Source organism: Neoarius graeffei, chromosome 9 (assembly GCF_027579695.1).
Source record: "Neoarius graeffei isolate fNeoGra1 chromosome 9, fNeoGra1.pri, whole genome shotgun sequence".
Classification (NCBI taxonomy): domain Eukaryota; kingdom Metazoa; phylum Chordata; class Actinopteri; order Siluriformes; family Ariidae; genus Neoarius; species Neoarius graeffei.
In genome coordinates, this window is record NC_083577.1 from 54,926,138 (window position 1) to 54,949,961 (window position 23,824).

The window sequence follows — 23,824 nt, forward strand, 5'->3', positions numbered from 1 at the left end:
CTTACAGATTGGTCATGCCGTAAGAAATCAGGAAGACATCAGGCATCCCACACACTCACACCCTCATTCACAAATGGGAAATTTAGTGCAACCAGTTCAGTAGCATTTTTTTTGGGGGGGGGTGGATAGACAACCGCACATAGAAACGGGGAAAACATGTGAAACCCGACAGAGTAACATGAGCTCAGGAAGGAGCCCTGAAACTGAGAGGCAGCACCGCGGCATACTGTGCCACCATGCTACCCAAAATTACACTGATTACTAAAATAGCTTTCAAACACGATAGAACCAGGGACGTTACAGAATAAAGGTAAACATTAAATGGATGTTCTGGAAACACACACACACACACACGCTGCAAAGAATGAAACCTTCAGCAAAACTCCTAGCATAGCTCAAACATCTAACAAAATTCATAGAACAGAGACTCTCGAAACACACTACACAATACAGTGGTTTTGTGGGGAAACCCAAACCCAAACACACATTTCACTCAGTTGAGCCTGTGTAAACATCTCTCCCTGTGTGCAGGACAAACACTGACAAACAGATGGGCAGAAAAAGCTAAATTCACAGCTCGACACTAAGTAAATTATTGCTGCGCCTCACACGCTGAGGAGTGTCGCTTAGCTCGGATGTGCTCCAACAAGCAGGAGAAGACTGACGGCCCAGCACAGTGTGGACAGTAGGGGTGTGCAAAAATATCGATACGGCGATATATCGCGATACTTTGTCTTCTGATTCAATATCGATACTCAAAATTTGAATATCGATATTTTTTCAAATAATAAATCATGTTTCAGACGGGTTGTAAATCCAGTACGACTTCCGCACCTCCGCTCCGTGAGGTGTCGCTGTGCCACTCCCTCACTGCAAGGCACTCTTCGTCTTCTCTTTTTTCCCCGGCGGTTGCAGTGAGGAAAAAAAACAAGCAAGCATGGCTGTTAACGTAAACCTAGAGACGCCGCCGCACTTTAAGGCAGATGTTTGGAGGCACTTTGGATTCCCAAGGAAAGGAGAAAAAAAAAAAAACAGTGAGCCGGTGTTCTGTAAAGTTATCCTACCTCTTGGAGTTGTCCTACCAAGCCTACTGCGCATGCGCGAAATCCAGGAGGGTAGGAAAATTCAACAGTAGTTTTGTCCTACCGATCAGCTGGGCTGATAGAAAATCGGTGAGTATTTCACGCATTTGCCGATTTTTATGTTTTGTGCGTATTGGTCGAGTCTTTGGCCGAGTCAAATAATTTCTAATGCCTTGTTTTGAATAATAAACCGGTCTGTATGAGAACTTGCTAATACATGTGTTTTGCACATGCGCAGTAGGAGACAAAGATGCCCACTGCACTTTTCAATGTGTTTCAGACAGTGTGTTGTTCCTGCAAAATAAGCACAAGTTAAATGTTCTCAGGTTCTCAAGTTTACAAAGAGCAAATTGATATTAGTGTTAGCACTGAAATGTATGTGCAGTCTGCAGTGAAAGTTTTAAGTTTTCATAAAACAATTTGATTCTGCTTGTTAAGCAGCACTGATGTGTCCATGCTTACAGAAAAGTTGAGAATACTAGCACAGAAATGGGAATTTTCTGTATGTTGTAGTGAAGCAACTCTTGGCTTTGCCAGCAGTGGAATAGAGACAAATATATGTCTGGCAAGAGCGTGTAGTTATGTATGTGAAATGTAATTTTATAGTGGTCAATAAATTCTGATTTTCTTCAGTGACACAGATATCGTGATGTGGTTGAAATTTCTTGCAATATATCGATTATCGCAGAATCGCTGTACTGTGGTGATATCGTTATCGTGGGCAAAATATCGCCATAGTATCGTATCGTGAGGTATCTGGTGATACCCAGCCCTAGTGGACAGACTGTGTGAACTCCGACATGGATGACCAACATAGACACCTGAAAGATGTTCACTTCCCAAAACGAGACGGACCTTTTCTTGAGTGGATAGTATCACACGGATACTGTCGAACTATAAGAACTACTGCTAGTTCCAGGACTCCAGATCATCATTCCAAGAAGAAGCAGTAGCAGCAGCAGCCTGTCACATGCACACACAAGCACAGTGAATTTCATCCTCTGCACTTAACCCAACTGAACGAAAACACACACACACACCAGAGCAGTGGGCAGCTAAGCTACAGCGCCCGAGGAGCAGTTAAGGGTAGGTGTCTTGCTCAAGGGCACGTCAGCTCAAGGCCGCCCAGACGCTTAATACTATGTGTCTTTATAGTATATAATTATAGAAGAGTAACGATTTACATCCGGCGTCACTCAGAAGACAATGGCGAGTTTCCTCTCGAGTCTGGTTCCTATCCAGGTTTCATGTCCCCCCCTGACTCAGGCCCTGTTTACATTATTTCGAATCAGCGGATCATCAGATTAACGTTTTTAAAACGATTCGCGTACACGCGCAAAATTTCTGTGCCCGCAACAAAACCGTTCCCCGTGCACACAGCAACGCCAATACACGGATACGCTAATCACATGACTAATTAGACGGCACGTCACATGATCCCAGTGCATATCGGGCATGCGCAAGTCACTCACCACTTGCAAGTGGAAGGATGTCGTTGTAAAAAATGAAGTATGCCAGTCTGTTATCGGCGGTACTGGTACTACAATGACGCCTTTTTTACACCGTGTATGGTCTTCGTGTTTATGCTAGAAGGATCTAACAGTGTTCGGTACACTCTTCACCTCGCAGAACGGCCGTTTTTTGCGATTACAACAAGACTATTTAGTGCTACGGTAACCAACACACTTCCTGTATCGCTCATTCACTTAATGACTTCCTCAACACACTTCCTGTATCGCTCATTCACTTAATGACTTCAACACACTTCCTGTATTGCTCATTCACTTAATGACTTCAACACACTTCCTGTATTGCTCATTCACTTAATGACTTCAACACACTTCCTGTATCGCTCATTCACTTAATGACTTCAACACACTTCCTGTATTGCTCATTCACTTAATGACTTCCTCAGCACACTTCCTGTATTGCTCATTCACTTAATGACTTCCTCAACACACTTCCTGTATCGCTCATTCACTTAATGACTTCCTCAACACACTTCCTGTATTGCTCATTCACTTAATGACTTCAACACACTTCCTGTATTGCTCATTCACATGATCAACGTGGCATGACCAACGCCAGCAAATCAGGAAGGTGGATGTCACGGTGACGTTGTCCAATGACGACGTCAGCTAGAGCTCAGCACTGCGTATCCTCGTTCCTCAATGTTTACACAGCACCGGATCAGATACGTACTGGGTTGAATACGTGGGCCCTGGCGGATTCAAACTGTTCCGCCTGTGGAGTCGTTTTCCGGCGTTTTAATGTGCACGGACAGTAGCCTGGGAAATCCCATGCTGCTTTGCGCAATCGTTCCGATCTGAAAAGACAGCATGGAAACTATGGTCTAAAGGCTCGCCTGAGTTAGGGAGCCAGTCAGAGAGTGGGGAGGGGTGGAAAGACGGTGACGCGTACTACTCGACAAACGGAAGCTTGTAGTTTATTTGGGACTGTTTACAGATCACATTTAGCATGGCGGCGAGCGATACGAACCAAACTTTCGATCAAGCTTTGTCTTGCACAAACGGCAGTAATCGTTCGGTGCCATTGTTTTCCTATTTTTGTTTTGCCTTCTCTTTCCTTCTCTTCTTCGCCTCTTCGTCGCTCTAACTACGTCACCGGGTACAACTGCCATGATTGGCCATGGGCTACGTATACGCCAAATGATAGACATTCGCAACGTCCAATAAATGGCCGTTGACAATCGTAAACCACACCTCCCCTACGAGAAATTCAATAGGCGGATTCCAGACCATATTTCACTTGTGATATGGTCTGGTGTTAACCAGACTACACGGACAGTGCATCTGCAACGAAAACGATACGGATACGGTCTAATGTAAACACCACCTCAGGGATCTAAATCGGCATCTGGATTTCCATAAAGCTGCTTCAAATGTGTAAGAATTGACAGTGCAACATCACTACCAAAAATGAAATTCTTACACTCCGTCGACTCAACACGGTAGGTCAAATAAGTAAAATAGGAGATAGTAATATAAAATAGTGTTTATAAAAAGTCTGAAGTTTAAAGAGATAAGAAGATATGAATTAGTGACTACTGGTAAACGATGTAACAGTTTAAAAACAAAATGAAACCCACAATATTTATGCCCATCGTTAAAAAGGTTATATCAATAAGAGAGAACATGGCAGGCCTGGGGAAAGAGAGAGAACTCTACATTGGACACACCAGCCATTTCATCTCTCATCACCTCTGCTGCCAACACAAGTGTACGAGGCAAAAACAAGCAGCGTATGAGGTTGGCAGAACAGAAAACTGACATGTCGTCTCCCCACACACACCCGGCTCTAGCCTCCAACAAAGGAAATCATACTTTAGAGATGAAAGTGGAGCAAAGAAAAAAATCCCGAACTTTTGAAAGTCAAACTGGGGGGGCAACATCCCCCGGAAAAAATTTAACAACATAACACGCAAAAGTAAACTGGGGGGGGGGGGGGGCAACATCCCCCGGAAAAAATTTAACAACATAACACGCAAAAGTTCTAACTTTCAAGCCTTTTTCTTTCATGTACATTAATGATTAACATGTCAAAAATATCACATTTAATTCCCCTAGTTAATGAGTAATTTTCAGGAGTGCATTTAGAAAACGCGGTGATTTTCCTGTTACACAGTTCATTACTTTGAAAAAAAAAAATCAGATAGTTGAAGGTAAACTCAGCAAAATCCCAAAACAGTCCTGTTAAAAAGTAAAGGTCTGTTCGAGTTTCTAAAGCTTTCAGGTTTCAATGTTGGGGACACTGAGCCTCGTTTATCAATCTTTTAGTAGAGTTGTGCGTTTGTATAAGCTAAAGTGAACTAAACATCCACACGACAACGGCAACGAGATTTTTTTTTTTTTTAAATATCGCATCCACATGGGCAACGGATCAGTAAAATATCGGGTACATATGGCAACGCAACGCTTGCTGAAAACGATGCAATACACATGCCACACCTCTACGTGCGCTGTAAGACGGTCCCATCGGAGACACCACAACAATAGAAGTAGTAGGACGCATGCGCATAAACCCCTTCTTCTACCCGGCGTGAAGCACTCACAGGAACAAACACACAACAAGAAGAAGATGGCTGTACATTTTGCTTCAATAATGTGAATAAACTTAGCAGCGACTGCAGCACTGAAACTACTACTCCTCTGGGGTCCGCCATTGTTGCTGCTGTTGTTACGAATGATGCACGCAAGAGTGCTGCTTGTTCTAGTCATGTGGTTGTGACGTCATCGTAAACAAATCCGTTCTACTCATCCAGACGACTTCGCAACGGTGCCGTTGCCAGATTTTTCCACTCTGGAACCCGTTCTCAAAAAATATCGTTTTGGGGCACCCAAAACGCCGGTGCCGTGTGGACGCCAGGCCGAAACGATAAACAATTTTATCAGATTCACCTGAATCCGTTGCCGTGTGGACAGGGCTTGAGTACATTACGTAACAAAAAATAATTACCATTGCTAGTTTTAGGTAGCTTAGAAACCGGCTCTTCCATTATTGCTGTTTCTTCCACGTTTTCTTGATGTTGTGTTCTAGAAACGGCACTAAAACTTAGCTTCGAAACCACAAAATGCAACTTTGATGGAAAAAAAAAATACAATAAATTGCTTACCTCTCTTCACGTCGAAAGAAGGAGGAAAGTTTTGCTTGTTTTGACATGGCCAATTATTAACACGAGGAAATACTCGTAATTCGCAACTAAAAAGACTGCAGCTACACCGGCAGCTTGAACACGCTTTCTAGTGTGATTGTGTTGCGCTTGAGCAGAACGGCGTCAGTCCTGCACGCCTTAGCACGTGCACCTGAAGGCACGCCTTGGGCGCGCGCGCCTAACAAGCTCCAGCATGCGCGCCGTTAACAAAGAGCACCTGTCTTTAATCAATGAACTGTGTTTGGGCTATTTAAGGACCACGCCCATGCAAGGATGATGCGAAGTATTACGCCGCGTCTAGGAACGCGAAAAATCAGAAAAATAAATTTCTCCATTCGGAAAACCGGAGATTTTCAAGAATGTTGTCAAATATTAGGATTTCCGGGTAAATACGGAAGACTTTCATCTATAATAGTTATTTATTGCATTCAGTCACCAAAAAAAAAAAAAAGCCTCTAGCATGGTTATTAAAATGCACATCTACACGGCATTAAAATGCTCCTCTGGTCCCAAACATCATTGTTCCCGGCAAATCAACATGGCATTAAGGGGCTACAAAGACCCACCAAGGAACAGAGAATCCAAAAACAGATCTCGTCAGGAGGAATTCTCTCTCTCTCACACACACACTTACATACATTAAAGCCTCCATGCACTAAGCCTCAACTGACTGGCAGAACAGAGACGTCATATTCGCTGCACTTTGTTCAAAGTGACAGCGACACACATACTGCACAGTGGGAAATGACAGTACTACACAGCATGACTTAGCAATGCTAATGACATGACAATGTTTCTGTAACATCTGTGTATAGAAACGTGACATCCTGCAACAACAGATCCTGCGAGTTTCAGCCCCCCCACCCTTTATTCTGCCCCCAGCATCACAGTTCCGTTTGCATGGAAAGGCGGAAGCTAAAGGGACATCGGCACCACTTTATCTTCGACAGAAGCCGAGAGTTTGTCATCATCAATAATTAAGCCATGGGTTTATTCCTCAACGCATAACAGCACTTTGGCGTAGCGCATCTGCAACCCTATCTGGCCTTGAATAATAAGGAACAGCTCCATGGCTCCTGCGGCTTGTGGAACCGTGCAAGAAACTAATATCACATTAATGAACCATTTGGGCTCACTTTAACCCCCGGATAACAAAAACGATGCTATATGGGCAGAAAATGCTTATGTAAATGACAAGAAGAAAAATAAACATGTCAGATGTTGCCGAGGCAACTGTTCTCATAAACACTGTTAAATGAATATTCATGAAGAGGAGATCCGAGCTTAAAGTAGATATGTACTTGCAACAAGCAGCGCTTCTTCTGAATTATCACTTGATTGATCAAGGACAGGTTCTCTCAGCAGAGAATAAGAAGTTACATTTACGACAAGGAGCCGTTATTCACTGAAAATCCTAACTGCAAACCTTGGTCACTGAAAGTCCTAATTGGAAACTTGTACATCTATCCAGAATTGTGTTTCTGACGAGGACTTCAAACGTAGCTGCACGGATCGCACCAAGTCAAGTTACCCAAGATCAGTTACTCAAGTTAGGGGTCATCCATAATTTATCATTATTATCACGAGCGTACAAACCTTACGCGGGGGGGAAGGGGTTAATGACCAGGCGTACACTTTTTAAAAATGAAAAAACGATCCGTCAATGTGCGAATCGGCGGCCGCCATGTTAAAAATTTCGCGCCACATCGGTGTTGCCAGCTAGCTCTACACGCTTTCTTTCTTTAATACAACAATGGCTGACCCAGATTTTGACCGCATTTACAAATTTGTGAATAGCAGAAATACCGCTATTCACAAGACTCCTTCAAACGAGTACGAGCAGTTTTTAAACGTTTATTGTTTCCTGCATTCATCTGAGAAGCGGCAGGAGGCAGTTAGGGCAGGACAGGCTGCTTGGAAAGAATCAAAAACGAACGTTTCAAAGGCAAAAGGCGACAGCTCCCCTTAAAAAGACGGTCCCTAATTTTCAAAAATGAATCGCCTGCTTTCTATGAAAACTTCTGGACCCGTCTTGTGTCTTCTTTTCTTCTCTTGTGAATCTTTGTATTGTCCTGTCATCCGATTTTAATAAAAAGTAATACAAGACATGGTTTTATTTTGAATTCCTATTCCACGTAGATCCATAATTTTTTTGTCTACTAATGCCGCTTTTCCACTACAAACGCGGCTGAGTCGGGCTGAGCCGTGCCGTGCTGAGTCGAGCTGAGCGGGGCTGTTGGAGTTGCATTTCGACTACAACCGTGCTGAACCGTGCTGGCTGGAAGTGGGTGGACACATTGGGTGGAGTTAGCGAAAGTGGGTGGACGTCACGTGATGTCGTTAGGCGGCGCAAACAGTGACATCAGTGACCTTTTAAGCGGTAGTCTCACGACCCGGATAGTAAACAATAAACATGGAGTCGTTAGTGTTGCTGGTCTTGGTGCTGTGGCTTGTTGTCACCGACAACGCCAACAGATACTGGCAAGAGCGTATAGATGAGGCGAGGCGCATAAGGCTTCAGAAATTCTCGTAATTCGTAATTCTTCTTCTTCCGGGTTTGCGGTGTTTACAGATCCCAGCGTGCTCGCGGGGCGTGTGTGGGCATGTGAGGACACGCCTCCTCACCAATCAGTGCACAGGGGAGTGTCTGCTCACGCCCCTAGCCCCACTCGGCTCGGCTCGCTTCAGCCCTACTCCAAAACCGTGCGAGTTTTGGGTGCTAAGTAAGGCTGAAGCGAGCCGAGTCGTGCTGTTCTAAGGTAGTCGAAACGCGAGCCGTGTCGGGCTGAAGCAAGCTGAAAAAGGGTAGTGGAAAAGGGCCATAATGTACACTTTTTTTTGGGGGGGGGGGGGGGGGGGGGGGTTTGCTCAAAAGTCTACTCTTTGTAGACTCATGATAATGATGAAAATATGGATGACCCCTTAATCCTTTTATGCATCAGTTGTATTCTCTTTATTAAATTCTCTCTCTCTCTCTCTGTGTGTCTTATCTGTGGCGAGTCCAATTCAGGTTTTCCAAAAAGTCCAATCCAATTTACTCCAAATTTCTCCGTTCCTCATTACTGATGATGCAGTAGTTGCAGGTCTAGTTGAGTCCTCGGTAAATTGGACGTTCATGAACCCTGAGTTTGTTTTGGATGTTGATATTTGCTCTTCCCCTTTGATTCAGTTTACTACATTCTTGCAGCTTTAATATTCTGTATAACGTCAATTTGTTTCACTCGGTCCCGGTGTTTTGTTTGGAGGTTGGATTCATTTGTATGCTTTTATGGCGTATTCACACCTACGTTGTTTGGTCTGGACCAAACGAACCAAATTTCCCTTGGTCCAGACCTTTTGGGTTGGTCTGAATACAAACCACCGAACTCTGGTCCAGACCAAACAAGCGGACCGAGACCGAGCTGCAAGGTCGGACTCCGTCCGGACCAAAGGAACCCTGGTGCGGATCTTTTGGAGGTGTGAAAGCAGACCGGACCTAATCCGACAGTTTTGCTTTTTTGTACCTCGGGAGCTTCCGTCGTTTGTCGAGCATTATGGGAAACAGAGTCTTGACACTCCACCGCAAAGTGCAAACACTGTTTCGGTTGTCAAGGGAACCTTACAACAGTTGTTCAGTCATTCAGACCAGTGGTAGACTAGACTACAGAGTACAAAAAATGAGTAGGGGGCAAACGTGGGCCGAGGAAGAAACACGTACCCTTGTGGATATCTGGGCAGATGTCCACATATCTGAGCTTTTGGAGAGAACACACAAAAATGCCGACGTGTTTGCTGTATTCAGTGAGAAAATGAAGGAGAAGGGGTTCACGCGCTCCCCAGAACAATGTCGGCTAAAAGTGAAGAAACTCCGTCAGACCTACATTAAAATCAGGGACATTCTTTCAAAAAGTGGCGGTACTAGCGACGCAAAAAAGAAATTCATCTATTGCGTGAAGAGCCAGAACTGTCACAACATGATGTGCGCTCATCAGCGCTATCCTCCGTAGCCGCCTTGCCCTTTGTCGTCGTCGTTGATAAATTACTTGTACAACAGCACAGTAATCGCACAATTGTGAAAACAGTAAAAACTGGAAAAAACATATAGCTTTGATGACATTAAAAAGAATAACAGCACGGAAAGCCTCCATGACTACTTTTGAACTTAACGCTTTGTGCGCGTGTCGTCTCTGACCAATAGCTGAACAACCTCAGGGCGCGTGGCTTTGTTGACAGATTTTGGTCCGCTTACTAAAATGTACAGTGTGAAAGCGAACCGCACCAAAATGAAAAAATTAAAAAAAACATTTGGTTCGGACCAAAGCAAGTGAACTATCGAACTATCCTGGTCTGAATACACCCTTAGTCAGCAGAGGAGAGATGGACCTTGCTTCTCGCCCAAAGTTAGCTGAAATTGGCTCCAGCTTCCACTGCAACCCTGACAGATAAACGGTATGGAAAAATGAATGGAAAGAGGGAGGTTCCTGCGAGTCTAAATTCGAAAAGTACAGATATACATCACTTTCTACACACGTACAGTACCAAAGTTTGGACACGACAACTCATAGGTTTTTCTGTATTTTGACTATTTGGCATTGCAGAACAATACTGAAGATATCAAAACTATGAAATAATTCCATGTGTTTTTTGTTTAAAAAAAAAAAAAAAAAAAAAAAAAAAAAAAGGGTTCGTTTCATATTTTAGATTTTTCAAGGTAGCCACCGTTAACCTTGACACTTTGCACACTATTGGCAAAAATTAAAGTGCAGTTTCTTGCCGCTTTAGTGTGTTTGAAATCAAATAGTAAATTATAAATACAGTAAATAGCCCTATTCCACAACTGTACTAATCCATGTGTCACGAACCGCTCAACTAAGTAAAGAGAAACGACATCCATCACAACTTTAAGACATGAAGCATCTTAATGAATCAAAAAGAAATAAAAACCCCATTGAATTAGAAGGTGTCCAAACTTTTGAGCGGTACTGTACATGCAAAGATGCAGGTGCTACACAAGCAGCGTTATTTACCGAGTCACGTGCCCATCTTATGTACATCTGGAGGATTAAAAGCAGCATCCACTAGATGGTACATCAGAGCCAAAACATCCTTGTCCATCTCGTTTCAAAGACTGAACTTTTCAATTTCATTTGCAGCAACGTTAAAACAGACTGACCAACGTTCCTGAGTGTTATGATTCGTGTCTCGAATCAAAAACCTTCATCCGATCAAAAATGGTTACAAATCTAGAAAACTTGTACTCAAAGCAGGCCTCTCAATAGGTTTAAAGGTCCCACGGCATGAAATTTTCACTTTCTGAGGTTTTTTAACGTTAAAATGAGTTCCTCTGACCTTCTTAAGTCACCCCAGTGGCTAGAAATTTCATAATGTGTAAACCAAACTATGCCCAACGTTTGAGAATGGCGCGTCAAAACGGCGCGTTGATAAACTCTTCCCTTTACTACGTCAGCAAGGGAGATGATCCCCACGCCCCCCCTCTGGATTCCCACCCACTGTATGGATTGCCCCGCCCAGTTGTAGTGAGGAGACCATAGAGGACACAACAACATGGCATCACCTAAGCGAGCGAAACATGGAAATTGCGCTGTACATGGATGTGACAACACAGAAAAGAGTCTGTTTTTACTGCCGACAGGAGAGCCCCTGAAGACGCAGTGGCTTAATTTTATTTACTCCAATAATACGCCGTCGAGTCTACCTAAGACGGTGTATGTTTGTCGGAAGCATTTTACTGATGAATGTTTCCACAACTTGGGACAGTACAGGGCAGGTTTTGCACATCAACTGTCACTGAAGCCTGGGTCCGTACCAAGCATCCCTGCCGCATCAGCCACAAACACCGAACAAGTAAGTGTATAACTGGTCGTTTTGCCGTGTTTTAAAATCGGTGCGTTAGCCTAGCAATGGCTACATTAGCTGTGCAGCTAACCGCTTCCTGCAGTTAGCCAGGTACTCTGCGCTACAAAACTAAAGAGCATGCAGCATGCTCTGTTAAACTGAGTTTAGTCTGGAAATTGACTGTAACTTATGAGCTTATGTTTGACTATTGCTCCGCAATGCATGTCTTCTGTTGGATAAGCGATATGTTGCTGTAGTTGCTGCTTCTATCCTCTTTGGTTATGGAGTGCGTGTTCAAGCCTAGGGTATTATACGTTCGTAAACTACCACTCCGAACACTCTCACTCTCTGTTCTCTGTGTCACGTTGAGTTTATGAAAGGAGTCCGAGGGAGAACGGGGTTTTGTCTTAGCAGCGTGGCTACAGGCACTGATAGCAGCGAGGATGTGTGCGCGCAGCTTGGTCAAGCCCCTCCCCCTCCCCCCATGGCTCGCCCCCACCCTCTACCCTTCCCCGCCTCCTGCTTCTCATTAGCAATACGACGCACTGGGAAAAGCGCTGAAATGGGGCTTTCTCCCAGGAGGCTATATCTACGTGCCGAGGGTTTATTTCGAGAAAGGCTGCGGATATAACATCCGGAAACCTCCACGAGCCCGTTTAAAGCATCAACAAACCACCATGCCATGGGTCCTTTAAAGTGCATATCCTGGAGCAAATTCGGTTTTGTTTTTTTATATGAAAGAATGTCCCTTTACACACTCATCCAGAAGGGTAATTTTGCACAAGGCCATCTGTCTACAGCAGAAAAAAATAAAATAAAACGCGTCTGGAAAAATCCCAAGGGAGTCTGGAGCCAGATTCGTGACGTTACCTGCGGAAGCGCCAGCAGGCTGCGAGAGCTTGTACGGTTTCAGTGCACAGCCTGTGTAGACCAAGTTTAGCAGCTAGCGATTTTGCATTGAAATATGGAATTGGCACCTGAGCGCAGTGTTACTTCACCTTTGGATGAAGAATGTAATGTTGCTACACCCTCCTACGATACATCTGTTAACCATTTTAATAATTACATGATAACGTTGAAGAAATTTGCAGAAAACCACCAGGTTATTTTCTCAAACAAACCAGCGCTGACGTAGGATTCAGAGGGAGGCGTCCCGCACGTGACGTCACGAAAATCAATGTTTCCCGGGAAATCCAAATGCCAAGTTTTTTCAAAAGGCGGACCAATTCGCCTCAAATGGCTTGATTAATTTTTCTGGTATTGCGCAAGGTAAAAAAATTTGCACAAAATGCAAAATGTGACAGATATTTGACCAAAGTTTAATATAGAATAGGAGAATTACATTGATCTTGCTCCTGGATTTACCCGTGATATGCACTTTAAGGGTTTTTTAAAAATATAAAAACACTTACTGCTGGAAACTGTTAGTCTTAATACTCCGTTACCATCTACAGTAGTAAACAAGTATGCGATTTGGGACACGACTTTATTCATTCGGTTGTAGACCCAGTATCACATGGTGCAATACTGCCTCCGCTATTTACGTTAGTGTTGCACCGCAGAGACGTATTAATTTCTGCAGCTGTGTACAAAATCGACACACCGAATAAATTCAGGATATGTGCAGCTATCGTGTATTTGCAGTATAGCTAAAATAAATCAGTCTTGAGCCCATATTAAGAAACTCACCCACTTCATACAAATGCTCTTGATTATACAATCATCCAAATACAGTCAGTCAAATCCACTGAATTTGGGCCACAAACAGTTTTTTAAATGGCTAAGAATAAAAAACAAACAATCAGCTCTGATTACATGCTCACCAAGCAGCAACGGGGAAGACGTGAGGAAGCTTTCAGCACAGGATGGCAGCAACATGCTCTGATCTTACACCAGACCGGTGAGAAGGTGCTGAGAAGGCCTGTGAGCAGCATGTTACTGGTGCCTGCGAAACACTAATCTGAGCACATTTAAACTGCCCTGTCAGGCAGGCCTTCCAAAACACTTGGAACAGTATTCTATACACAAGCACAAATAAAATTATAAGCTGGAGTCTGGCCAAGCAGAGACAGCATCATGCAGTACACACACACACACACGCAGTCCCAATATGTCTCTCGTTTATTTTTCCCTCTTGGCTAAATCCGGCTAAACAAATAGATGTGATCTCTGTCGCAGAGAGAACTAGTCACAGAATAAAATCAGTAAATAAGAGATATACAGATTCTACCGTCTCCTTTTTCCATCACCTCCGTCACTAAAAGCACTTGTTCATTTATAGTCAGCTGTCCTAATAAAATTACATGGATGAGGGACAGATTTCCGAGACCGTGTTCGCAGTAGCTGTCTAAATGTCTATTTATAGAAAGCACATTTTGACAAACTTGCATTAAGCAAACTAATTTTAAAATGATACATGTGTATTCAAAGCAACAAGCAATTATACTACAAAAAAAAAAAAAAACCCACACACCACACCACGATGCAGGGTCGTCGTCTTCTACTGGCTCCTCCCGATTAGGGGTCGCCACAGCGGATCTTTCATCTCCATTGCTGTGGCGACCCCTAATTGGGAGCAGCCAGAAGATGATGATGACTCTGCATCGTGGTGTGGGCAGGTTTAAAAAAACAAAACAAACAAACGCCCACACCATGATGCAGGGTCGTCGTCTTCTACTGGCTCCTCCCGATTAAGGGTCGCCACAGCGGATCTTTCATCTCCATTGCTGTGGCGACCCCTAATTGGGAGCAGCCAGAAGACGATGACCCTGCATCGTGGTGTGGGCGTGCGTTTGTTTTGTTTTTTTAAACCTGCCCACACCACGATGCAGGGTCGTCGTCTTCTACTGGCTCCTCCCGATTAAGGGTTGCCACAGCGGATCTTTCATCTCCATTGCTGTGGCGACCCCTAATTGGGAGCAGCCAGAAGATGATGATGACCCTGCATTGTGGTGTGGGCAGGTTTAAAAAAACAAAAACAAACAAACGCCCACACCACGATGCAGGGTCGTCGTCTTTTACTGGCTCCTCCCGATTAAGAGTCGCCACAGCGGATCTTTTGTCTCCATTGCTGTGGCGACCCCTAATTGGGAGCAGCCAGAAGAAGACCCTGCATCGTGGTGTGGGCACGTTTATAAAAAATTAGTGCTGTCAAAAATGTCGCGTTATTAACGCGTTAACTTGACTCAATTTTAACGGCGATAATTTTTTTATCGCGAGATTAACGCTCTGTGACATGTAGGTTTTTCATAAGCTTTTGAAACTGCCAGGAACTTGGAACAGAGACTTTGCTTAGAAAAACGATAGCAGCTAGACTGTAATGCCACGCCCCGCACAGCCAGAGTCCTCTGCCCTCCTCCCTCAAAGAACCAGCGCGGGCAGGGCGCACTAGTAGAGATGGGATTTACGGCTCTTTGATGGGATCCGCATCTTTGTGATCCGTTCTTTGAAAAGAGCCGTTCAAAAGACTGGCTCATTTGGCTCTTTTTAAATATTTATTCAGTTTTAAGAAGGCAGCGTCTAAAGAAGCCAGATCCCTCTGAACTGTAAACTCAATGCTATCCCAGAAATCCTTCCTGTAATATGCAAATTTGGCCGCCTCTGATTGGACAGCGCGACGCATCAACAGGCAGAAAGTGTAAAAGTACAAAATGTGTTAAGTGAGCTGAAACAGTAAAGATCAGATTCAATGCAATATTTATCAACGAACAACTTAAAGTTAATATAATAGTGTACTTTATATTATAATCAAGCATGTCAAGCCTACCGTCACTGTGTAACCTGTCTCTCTGAGTTGTAGACTAACTCAAGCAGTAGATCACTTCACTCATGGTTCTCTTGTTAGTCTCGGGACGAAGAGCCACGGTGCTCAGCTTAGGTTTCAGTTTGCGGTGGCTGTGTCAAGACGTGTTATGCTTTGCAATAAGAAAAACATTGGTACAAAACAAGCCCATTCACTTTTTTATGCTGGTAAGGGAATTACAATGGTTTTTCGTGTGACAAAAATGCGCGATTAAATTGCGATTAATCGCGAGTTAACTATGACAGTCGTGACATTAATCGCGATTAAATATTTTAATCGCTTGACAGCACTATAAAAAATAAAAAATAAAAACCCGCCCACACCACGATGCAGGGTATAAAAGAGGAAAAAAAAATCAAGATGCATCAATTTATATTTACTTCAAATTGAACTGAAATCCAGTTACGAGGTTCTTCATACATATGATATACACAGTGATTTCACTAGTAAAAACAAAATGTTCAAAATAAAAGCTGACCTTTTCAAGGAAAAAAAGTACAGAGAGATCTTGCCCACCTTCTCTTTCCGTCACAAGAATCCACGTGTGCTGAACCGTGTCGGTTTCTCAGCCAGAATCGAGCGCTCTGTGCATCTGGACTACGTTCTCTAAACACCATGGCTCATACGTTTTGATCTAAAGCTCCAAAACAGGACAGAACTACCCAAAGTCATCCAGCCGCAAAATCAGCTATAAAAGTAAAGAACATGCAGGCTCTTGCTAGCTCTCGAACCCACTGCAGCTCAAGGTGTATGATGAGAAAAGAGGGACGATCGAGCTTTGCTTTGGTGAACAGGTAGAGAGACCCACACTGGTGAAGTCAGACAGCCCTGAGAAATACAAGCATGCAAAACAGGAGCTGGCAGCGTTTCCACAAGAACTGCACTTGCAAATCAACAAGGCCTAATATGCAGAGTGTGAGAGAAGCCTTGAGCGCTGCTGCTTTGTACCACGACAAACGCCATCTATACTTGGTGAGAACTTGACAATTGGGTCAAACGGTTGGCCTTCTGAACGGTTATGAATTCGTTGCAGCTCCTCTGCATAAAGCATCCAAATCTATTGCAAATAGCGGAAATATATTACATCTCCAGAAAAAAAAACGAACTTATCACAATTGCTACGATTAGTATTATGCTACACCCCCACACTTATTCTACCCTGAGGAAAGGTAGAACCGAGTACCACCCTGTCTGCTGAGCAAGTGCCTTTCCCCACACCACTGCAGGAAATATCTGGAGAACAGACACAGCACAACTACAAAAAAAAAAAAAGTCCATGCTTTCAAACTTTAGAGCCTTCCCTTCATTCATTCTGTTGAGCAAAATTCAAAGCAGCAGTGAAGAAATTCAAGCGTTACCCATGGCATGGTTTGCAGTTCATTATTGTATCGTATTGACCACATCGGACACTTACAAATGAGCACTTTGTACAACCTTTTTGTCTGACGGTCAGGATCCTGATCATGACGTTGCCGATGTGTGTTCAACAATTAAATATTACCAACATTCTACAACAATAGAAATCCATCCGTCCGTCATCTATGCCGCTTATCAATCAGAGTCGTCAGGGAAGCTGGAGAATTTCCTTCGGAATTAATAAAAGTTTCATCTCATCTTGTCCCGGTTGACTTCAGGCAGGTTACCAAGCCAACACAGACGAACAACTATTCACACTCGCTCACACCTACGGGCAATTTATACCCTGTCCACACTAGGGATTTTGTACCGATACGAAACTACTTTCGTACCGCAACACCTGTCCACACTAGCAACTATACCGGTACTGTAGCGGTATAACTGTATCGGTACGAAACCCACAAATGTATGGGTTTCGTACCGGTACAGTATCGGTACTGTAGCGCTTCGCTGTAGTGTGGACAGATGAAGCGGCTCTGTATCGATACAAATATAATGCACAAAGTCACACACCTCAATCGATGTCTTCGCTGAATAAAATAGTGATGAACGGAGATTCGTTTGTTTCTTTCTCAACCGCCTCGCGCGTTTTATACGATTCGACTGAATAAATGACCACCAGAAATGCAGACTGTACACTGACAACAAAAAGCACACACACGTTGTTACATCCGTACGGAAGCCGAGAGAGGCCCTTCATATAATCCTTTTTTTTTTTTTTAATTCACCTTGTTATCCCGAGATAACGACATAATTAATTCAGGATCTCGAGAAAACAACACAACTAATTCAAGATCTCGAGAAAACAAAACCGTTATTTCATGATCTCGAGTAAACAGCTGAGAAATGGTTCATTCAGGTGCGCCGAGAGACTTGTGATATGCTGACTTTGGGGCTGTTTCTCATTCTGTATAGACGCAACTTTGGTCATTAGAATGTCTGGAATAATCGATCACCTAATAAGGCAATATTTTGATCAGGGGTTGACACAGGGAGAGATTGCATTAAGTCTTTTAATAAGGGATAATTTCAAAATGAGTCCGCGGCACCTCCGCAGAAGACTGGCCCGGCTTCGTCTCTACCCACGGAGATACAGTGATCCAGCTGAGATCATGAAATAATTATGTTTTCTCAAGATCTCGAAATAACGGATGCCGTATATTCTCGGAAGGAAGTTACTCGGTAACCACGGAAACATTTCGCGCACGCGCATTTCAACTACCGTGAAAGAAAACCGCAAACATTTCTCGCTAGTGTGGACAGATGCACTAAACTGTACCGGTATACTTTGTATCGATACAGTTATACCACTTTCGTACCGGTATAAGTGTGAACACAGCATTAGAGTAGCCAGTTGACCTAATCCGCATGTCTTCAGCCCATGGGAGGAAACCTTTGTACTCAGAGGCACGAGAACATGCAAACTCCACACAGAAAGGCCCTAGTCAGCCATGAGGTTCAAACCCGCAACGTTCTTGCTGTGAGGTGACTGTGCTAACCACTACACCACCGTGCTACCCTAACAATAGAAAAACACTTTATAGTGCATGCGTAACCCAAAATTTAGTGGACACGTGGCCATGATACTAATATGTGCTTTTTGAAGCTCCCATTCCAGATTTAGACCCTTTAATGATTACTAGATTTTGGTGCGTGTATGTGGGGATGTGTCCATTCAACCACAGGAGCATTAGAGAGATCAGGCTGATGTCAGGTACAAATCTACAGTATGATAATCAAACGTGAGATGAGCCACCTGCGGTATAAACTGTTGTTTTGGGGGAAGTTCAGTGTTTTTGGAAAAAATACACAACGCACCACAGTTAGCTGGATAGTTTGCTGCTAGCAAGAGACACTTTTTTTTTTTTTTTAATAAACTTTGGAAGTCAAATGCGTCAAGGTGGAAAATGGCACCACTCCAACCTGCGAATTACCACATGCCCGTCTCACATGAATAAACACCAGCTTGCCCAGAGCCTTTATGCTGTGACCATGCGTCATTAAAGTCCAGAATAAACAGACAAACATACCATAAAGTGGCTGTTTCTATTACTACGGGTCAGGCGTTGTTTCTTTTATTCCCGTAAAAGCAAAGAACTCTAAACATGCACCATACATGCATCAGGTCACTCATGTCCAAAATTCTAAAAGAATGAAATTAAGTACACTACCGTTCAAAAGTTTGGGGTCACCCAGACAATTTTGTGTTTTCCATGAAAAGTCACACTTTTATTTACCACCGTAAGTTGTAAAATGAATAGAAAATATAGTCAAGACATTTTTTTGAGCATTTAATCGAGCCCACAAATGTGATGCTCCAGAAACTCAATCTGCTCAAAGGAAGGTCAGTTTTATAGCTTCTCTAAAGAGCTCAACTGTTTTCAGCTGTGCTAACATGATTGTACAAGGGTTTTCTAATCATCCATTAGCCTTCTGAGGCAATGAGCAAACACATTGTACCATTAGAACACTGGAGTGAGAGTTGCTGGAAATGGGCCTCTATACACCTATGGAGATATTGCACCAAAAACCAGACATTTGCAGCTAGAATAGTCATTTACCACATTAGCAATGTATAGAGTGGATTTCTGATTAGTTTAAAGTGATCTTCATTGAAAAGAGCAGTGCTTTTCTTTCAAAAATAAGGACATTTCAAAGTGACCCCAAACTTTTGAACAGTAGTGTACATTTACCACAGTCAACAGAGATATGCTCGAAGAAGTTAAACCAGGGTGGGGGTGATGACTCCCAGACCATCACCTTTAATTACTTCAGGCTCCAAAAGCATTATTCTAAGGCCCTGTCCACACGGCAACGGATTCAGGTGAATCTGATAAAATTGTTTATCGTTTCGGCCTGGCGTCCACACGGCACCGGCGTTTTGGGTGCCCAAAACGAAATCTTTTGAGAACGGGTTCCAGAGTGGAAAGATCTGGCAACGGCGCCATTGTGAAGTCGTCTGGATGAGTAGAACAGATTTGTTTACGATGACGTCACAACCACATGTGCTTCACGCCGGGTAGAAGTGTAACGAACTCGATGCGAGTCGTCAACAAACCCTATAACTTGGTTCATGAAACACGCTTACAAAATATTTTCACTGTGAATATTTATTGTGTAATGGTGCAAAGTGAGAGAGAGAGAGAGAGAGAATAGCCCTTAGGGCAGAGTCAATCCCGCCAGCAAAAATAGGGAAAAAAAGGAGCGATCTCACCTATTCAGATGTTGGTTTAAGTCCTACAATACATTCCTCAAAAAGGGCGTAGAACAACAAATTAATCCATCAACGTGTAGCATTCAATTTATTCCGGACCATTAAAGACGCCGCCTTCCGCGTAGAATCATGTGTCATCCTCGCCGCCATATTGGATAGGTCAAAGCGGAGAATAAAGATGCCTCATTCATGTGCTGCGTTTAACTGTACCAACAGGTTTACCGTCCAAACGAGATCACATGGGATTACCTTTCACAGGTGAGACTGGAAAAATATTTTTCATTGTATTTGGTCATTATAATGTAATTTTACGAACAGATTTTTCTGACTTTGTGGCTAATATGAAGTCTCGCGCATAATAGTTTATGCGCATGCGTCCTTACTTCTTCTATTGTTCTGGTGTCTCCGAAGGGACCGTCTTACAGCGCACCTAGAGGTGTGGCATGTGTATTGCATCGTTTTCAGCAAGCGTTGCGTTGCCATATGGACCTGATATTTTACTGATCCGTTGCCCATGTGGACGCGATATTTTTTTTAATAACATCTCGTTGCCGTTGTCGTGTGGATGTAGCCTGAAGGCCTCTGCATGCTCTTGCGACAAGGCTTTCACAGACAGCTTTTCGCAGACAGTTGTAATTTATCGTTGAGCAGGGAGTAATAGGTGTGTGCGATGTTATTCACTGCTACAACGCAAGGGGGCACGAAGTCGCGAAATCGCTAGGAGTAGTTGGTGGGTGTGGTTAGTGGAGTGTTTATCCTCCGGTTACTTATAAAACTAGAACTGGAGTCGTATAGATGTACGTACTTCCTCACTTCCTCAATCAACCGCTCTTCGTGCTGCTCCATCTTCGCTCGTGTTTTTAAAAATGGCGGTCGTGAAAACAAACCAAACCGGGAAAGTAGGGAAGCGGAAGTGCGTGTACAACGGATGTAGAGTGGACCAATCAGAGCCCTCTGGTCTGCGACGCTGTCTGCGAGGCTTCTGCGGTGGTCACAATTTTTGGGAGGTGCACGCAGAGCGTCTGCGAAGGTGGGGGGGCTACGCAGACCGTATCTGCGACACCGTCTGCGAGGACTGCGTTGTCAGCATAAATTGGCCTTAAGTCACCATTTCAGATACTGAGACCTTGAAGACGAGTGAAATGGCCATTCTGGAAGTCTTTTTATATCTACAGGACGAGAGCACATTTCCCTGCTGATGAACTGGACTTAAAGACCGAAGCGATTTTAACAAAGGGGCAGCTGGACTGATTTGGTGAATTGTAGGATCAGTTTGCCTGGAATGCTTCCACATGTAGATACAGGAGATGGAGGCTGAGCTCAGGGTGAGTGTGAGGCATTTCGAGATGGATACATCATTAATGGTCTATTGTTACGCAGAACGAAGATCATAGTGTTAAGAAGCCACGGAGATCAGAGTAGGTACATGATAAACACCTCCAAATGCCCACCCATGCTCAAATCATATGTGGAAAAGAAAGAGCCAACTGATTTCCAATGAGAAACAGAGGAAGAAAAATGGATTCCAGAGTGATGTGGAGTTAGCCTTTTCTTCAATATGCATTTTCTCTTTTAATATAGAGATTTAGGTACTGCCTAAAAGTGGACACCGTATGCCGTGCGTCAAACACCGCGACATCATGGCGTGACCCTGCTGGGTGCCTGGTGTTCAGTAGTGAACCAGTGCTTTCACATCATTACAATCGAATATTATCAGATACAAAAATTAATCAATACTGATCTGAGGTAGTTTTAGATCATCTAAAACTAAGGAAAGATGCTCATAATTGCTATTGAACTAGGCAATAATTATGTTTACAGGTGTGTGCAGAGTAAGAAATCATTCAGGTAAAAATAAAAACAAACAGCATACAACGCAAAGATATGTTGCCTGCTATGGAGAGGGGGAAAAAAAACGAAAAAAAACCCCCACATACCAATAGGGTTTTTTTTGTTTTGAGACGGGACACGCCACCTTCAGTGGGGGGGTTGGGAACGACCTGGTGGAAAACAATGTATGCAGCTCTAAGGCTACATCCGAATGACAGCAGCAACGAGATTTTATTTAAAAAAAAAAAAAAAAATCGCGTCCACATGGGCAAAGGATCAGTAAAATTTCAGGTACATATGGCAACGCAACGCTTGCTGAAAACGATGCAATACACATGCCACACCTCTACGTGCGCTGTAAGACGGTCCCATCGGAGACACCATAACAATAGAAGAAGTAGGACGTATGCACATAAACCCCTTCTTCTACCCGGCGTGAAGCACTCACAGGAACAAGCACACAACAACAAGAAGAAGATGGCTGCGACTACGCGAGGAAATCGTGCCTTCTGTGTGTACAAATTAGTTTTATTAGTGTGCATAGTTTTATATGACTTAATTTTCTTATTGTGTGTGAACATTTTGAAAAGCATTTTTATATAATTTATATAACTTTTTATATTGTGTGTGAACATTTTGAAAAGCAGTCTTATCCAATAAAAATAAATAAATTCAAGAAATGGTTCAGTTACTTGTTTATTTAAAAGAAAAGCTGTATACAAAAGTGAATGCAATGCAGTGGTTCATACAAAATAGCGAGAGTGCTGCTTGTTCTAGTCATGTGGTTGTGACGTCATCGTAAACAAATCCGTTCTACTCATCCAGACGACTTCGCAATGGCGCCGTTGCCAGATTTTTCCACTCTGGAACCCGTTCTCAAAAAATATCGTTTTGGGGCACCCAAAACGCCGGTGCTGTGTGGACGCCAGGCCGAAACGATAAACAATTTTATCGGATTCACCTGAATCCGTTGCCGTGTGGACAGCCTCTAACCCACAGCGCTCAAGCTTGATATTTCAAAAACTTGATACATCAGTTATTTGCTTACAACGGTCAATTGACCAACAAAGCAAGTGGACTAATAAAACTGAACTAGTTTTGTATGAAACGGTCGTGAATGTTTCCCGTAAAATAGGTTCGTAAATACTAGTGCCTCAAACAATTAGAATACCATGACAAAGTTCAATATTTTCCCATCAGTTATTTAAGAAAGTGAAAATTTAATATATTCTTTATTCATTACACAAACTAAAAATGTTAAGCATTTTTCTAAGTGCAAAAAAAAAACCCCTCAAAATATTAGAACATTTCATATCGAATTTGAATAAAATAGCATAAAATACCACGCATCTCCAAATCCATCCGTTACCTCTAGCCGCTTTATCCTGTTCTACAGGGTTGCAGGCAAGCTGGAGCCTATCCCAGCTGACTACGGGTGAAAGGCGGGGTACACCCTGGACAAGTCGCCAGGTCATCACAGGGCTGACACATAGACACAGACAACCATTCACACTCACATTCACACCTACGGTCAATATAAGCTGTGTTCACACTTATACCGGTACGAAAGTGGTATAACTGTATCGATACAAAGTATACCGGTACAGTTTAGTGCATCTGTCCACACTAGCGAGAAATGTTTGCGGTTTTCTTTCACGATAGTTGAAATGCGCGTGCGCGAAATGTTTCCGTGGTTACCGAGTAACTTCCTTCCGAGAATATGGCGGATGAAACAACGCGTGTGTGCTTTTTGTTGTCAGTGTACAGTCTGTATTTCTGGTGGTCATTTATTCAGTCGAATCGTATAAAACGCGCGAGGCAGTTGAGAAAGAAACAAAGAAAACGAATCTCCGTTCTTCACTATTTTATTCAGCGAAGACATCGATTGAGGTGTGTGACTTTGCGCATGTGCATTATATTTGTATCGATACAGAACCGCTTCATCTGTCCACACTACAGCGAAGCGCTACAGT

At 43.3% G+C, this 23,824-nt stretch overlaps 1 protein-coding gene across 11 annotated transcripts in view; it reads right to left on the reverse strand.

Annotated features, from left to right (window-relative positions):
• The window catches only part of caska (calcium/calmodulin-dependent serine protein kinase a), a 425,905-nt gene that overhangs the window by 346,821 nt on the left and 55,260 nt on the right, over positions 1-23,824 (reverse strand). For 4 of the 11 annotated variants that reach the window (XM_060929827.1, XM_060929826.1, XM_060929824.1 and 1 more), the window contains exon 1: positions 15,908-16,158. The exons of 4 other annotated variants lie outside the window; for them this stretch is intronic. In XM_060929827.1, coding sequence (XP_060785810.1) covers positions 15,908-16,008 — 101 coding nt within the window. In that variant the 5' untranslated portion in view covers positions 16,009-16,158. Of the gene's footprint in view, positions 1-15,907; positions 16,159-23,824 lie in introns of those variants that run through there. 3 more of the 11 variants (XM_060929832.1, XM_060929829.1, XM_060929828.1) reach the window with 1 other exon arrangement.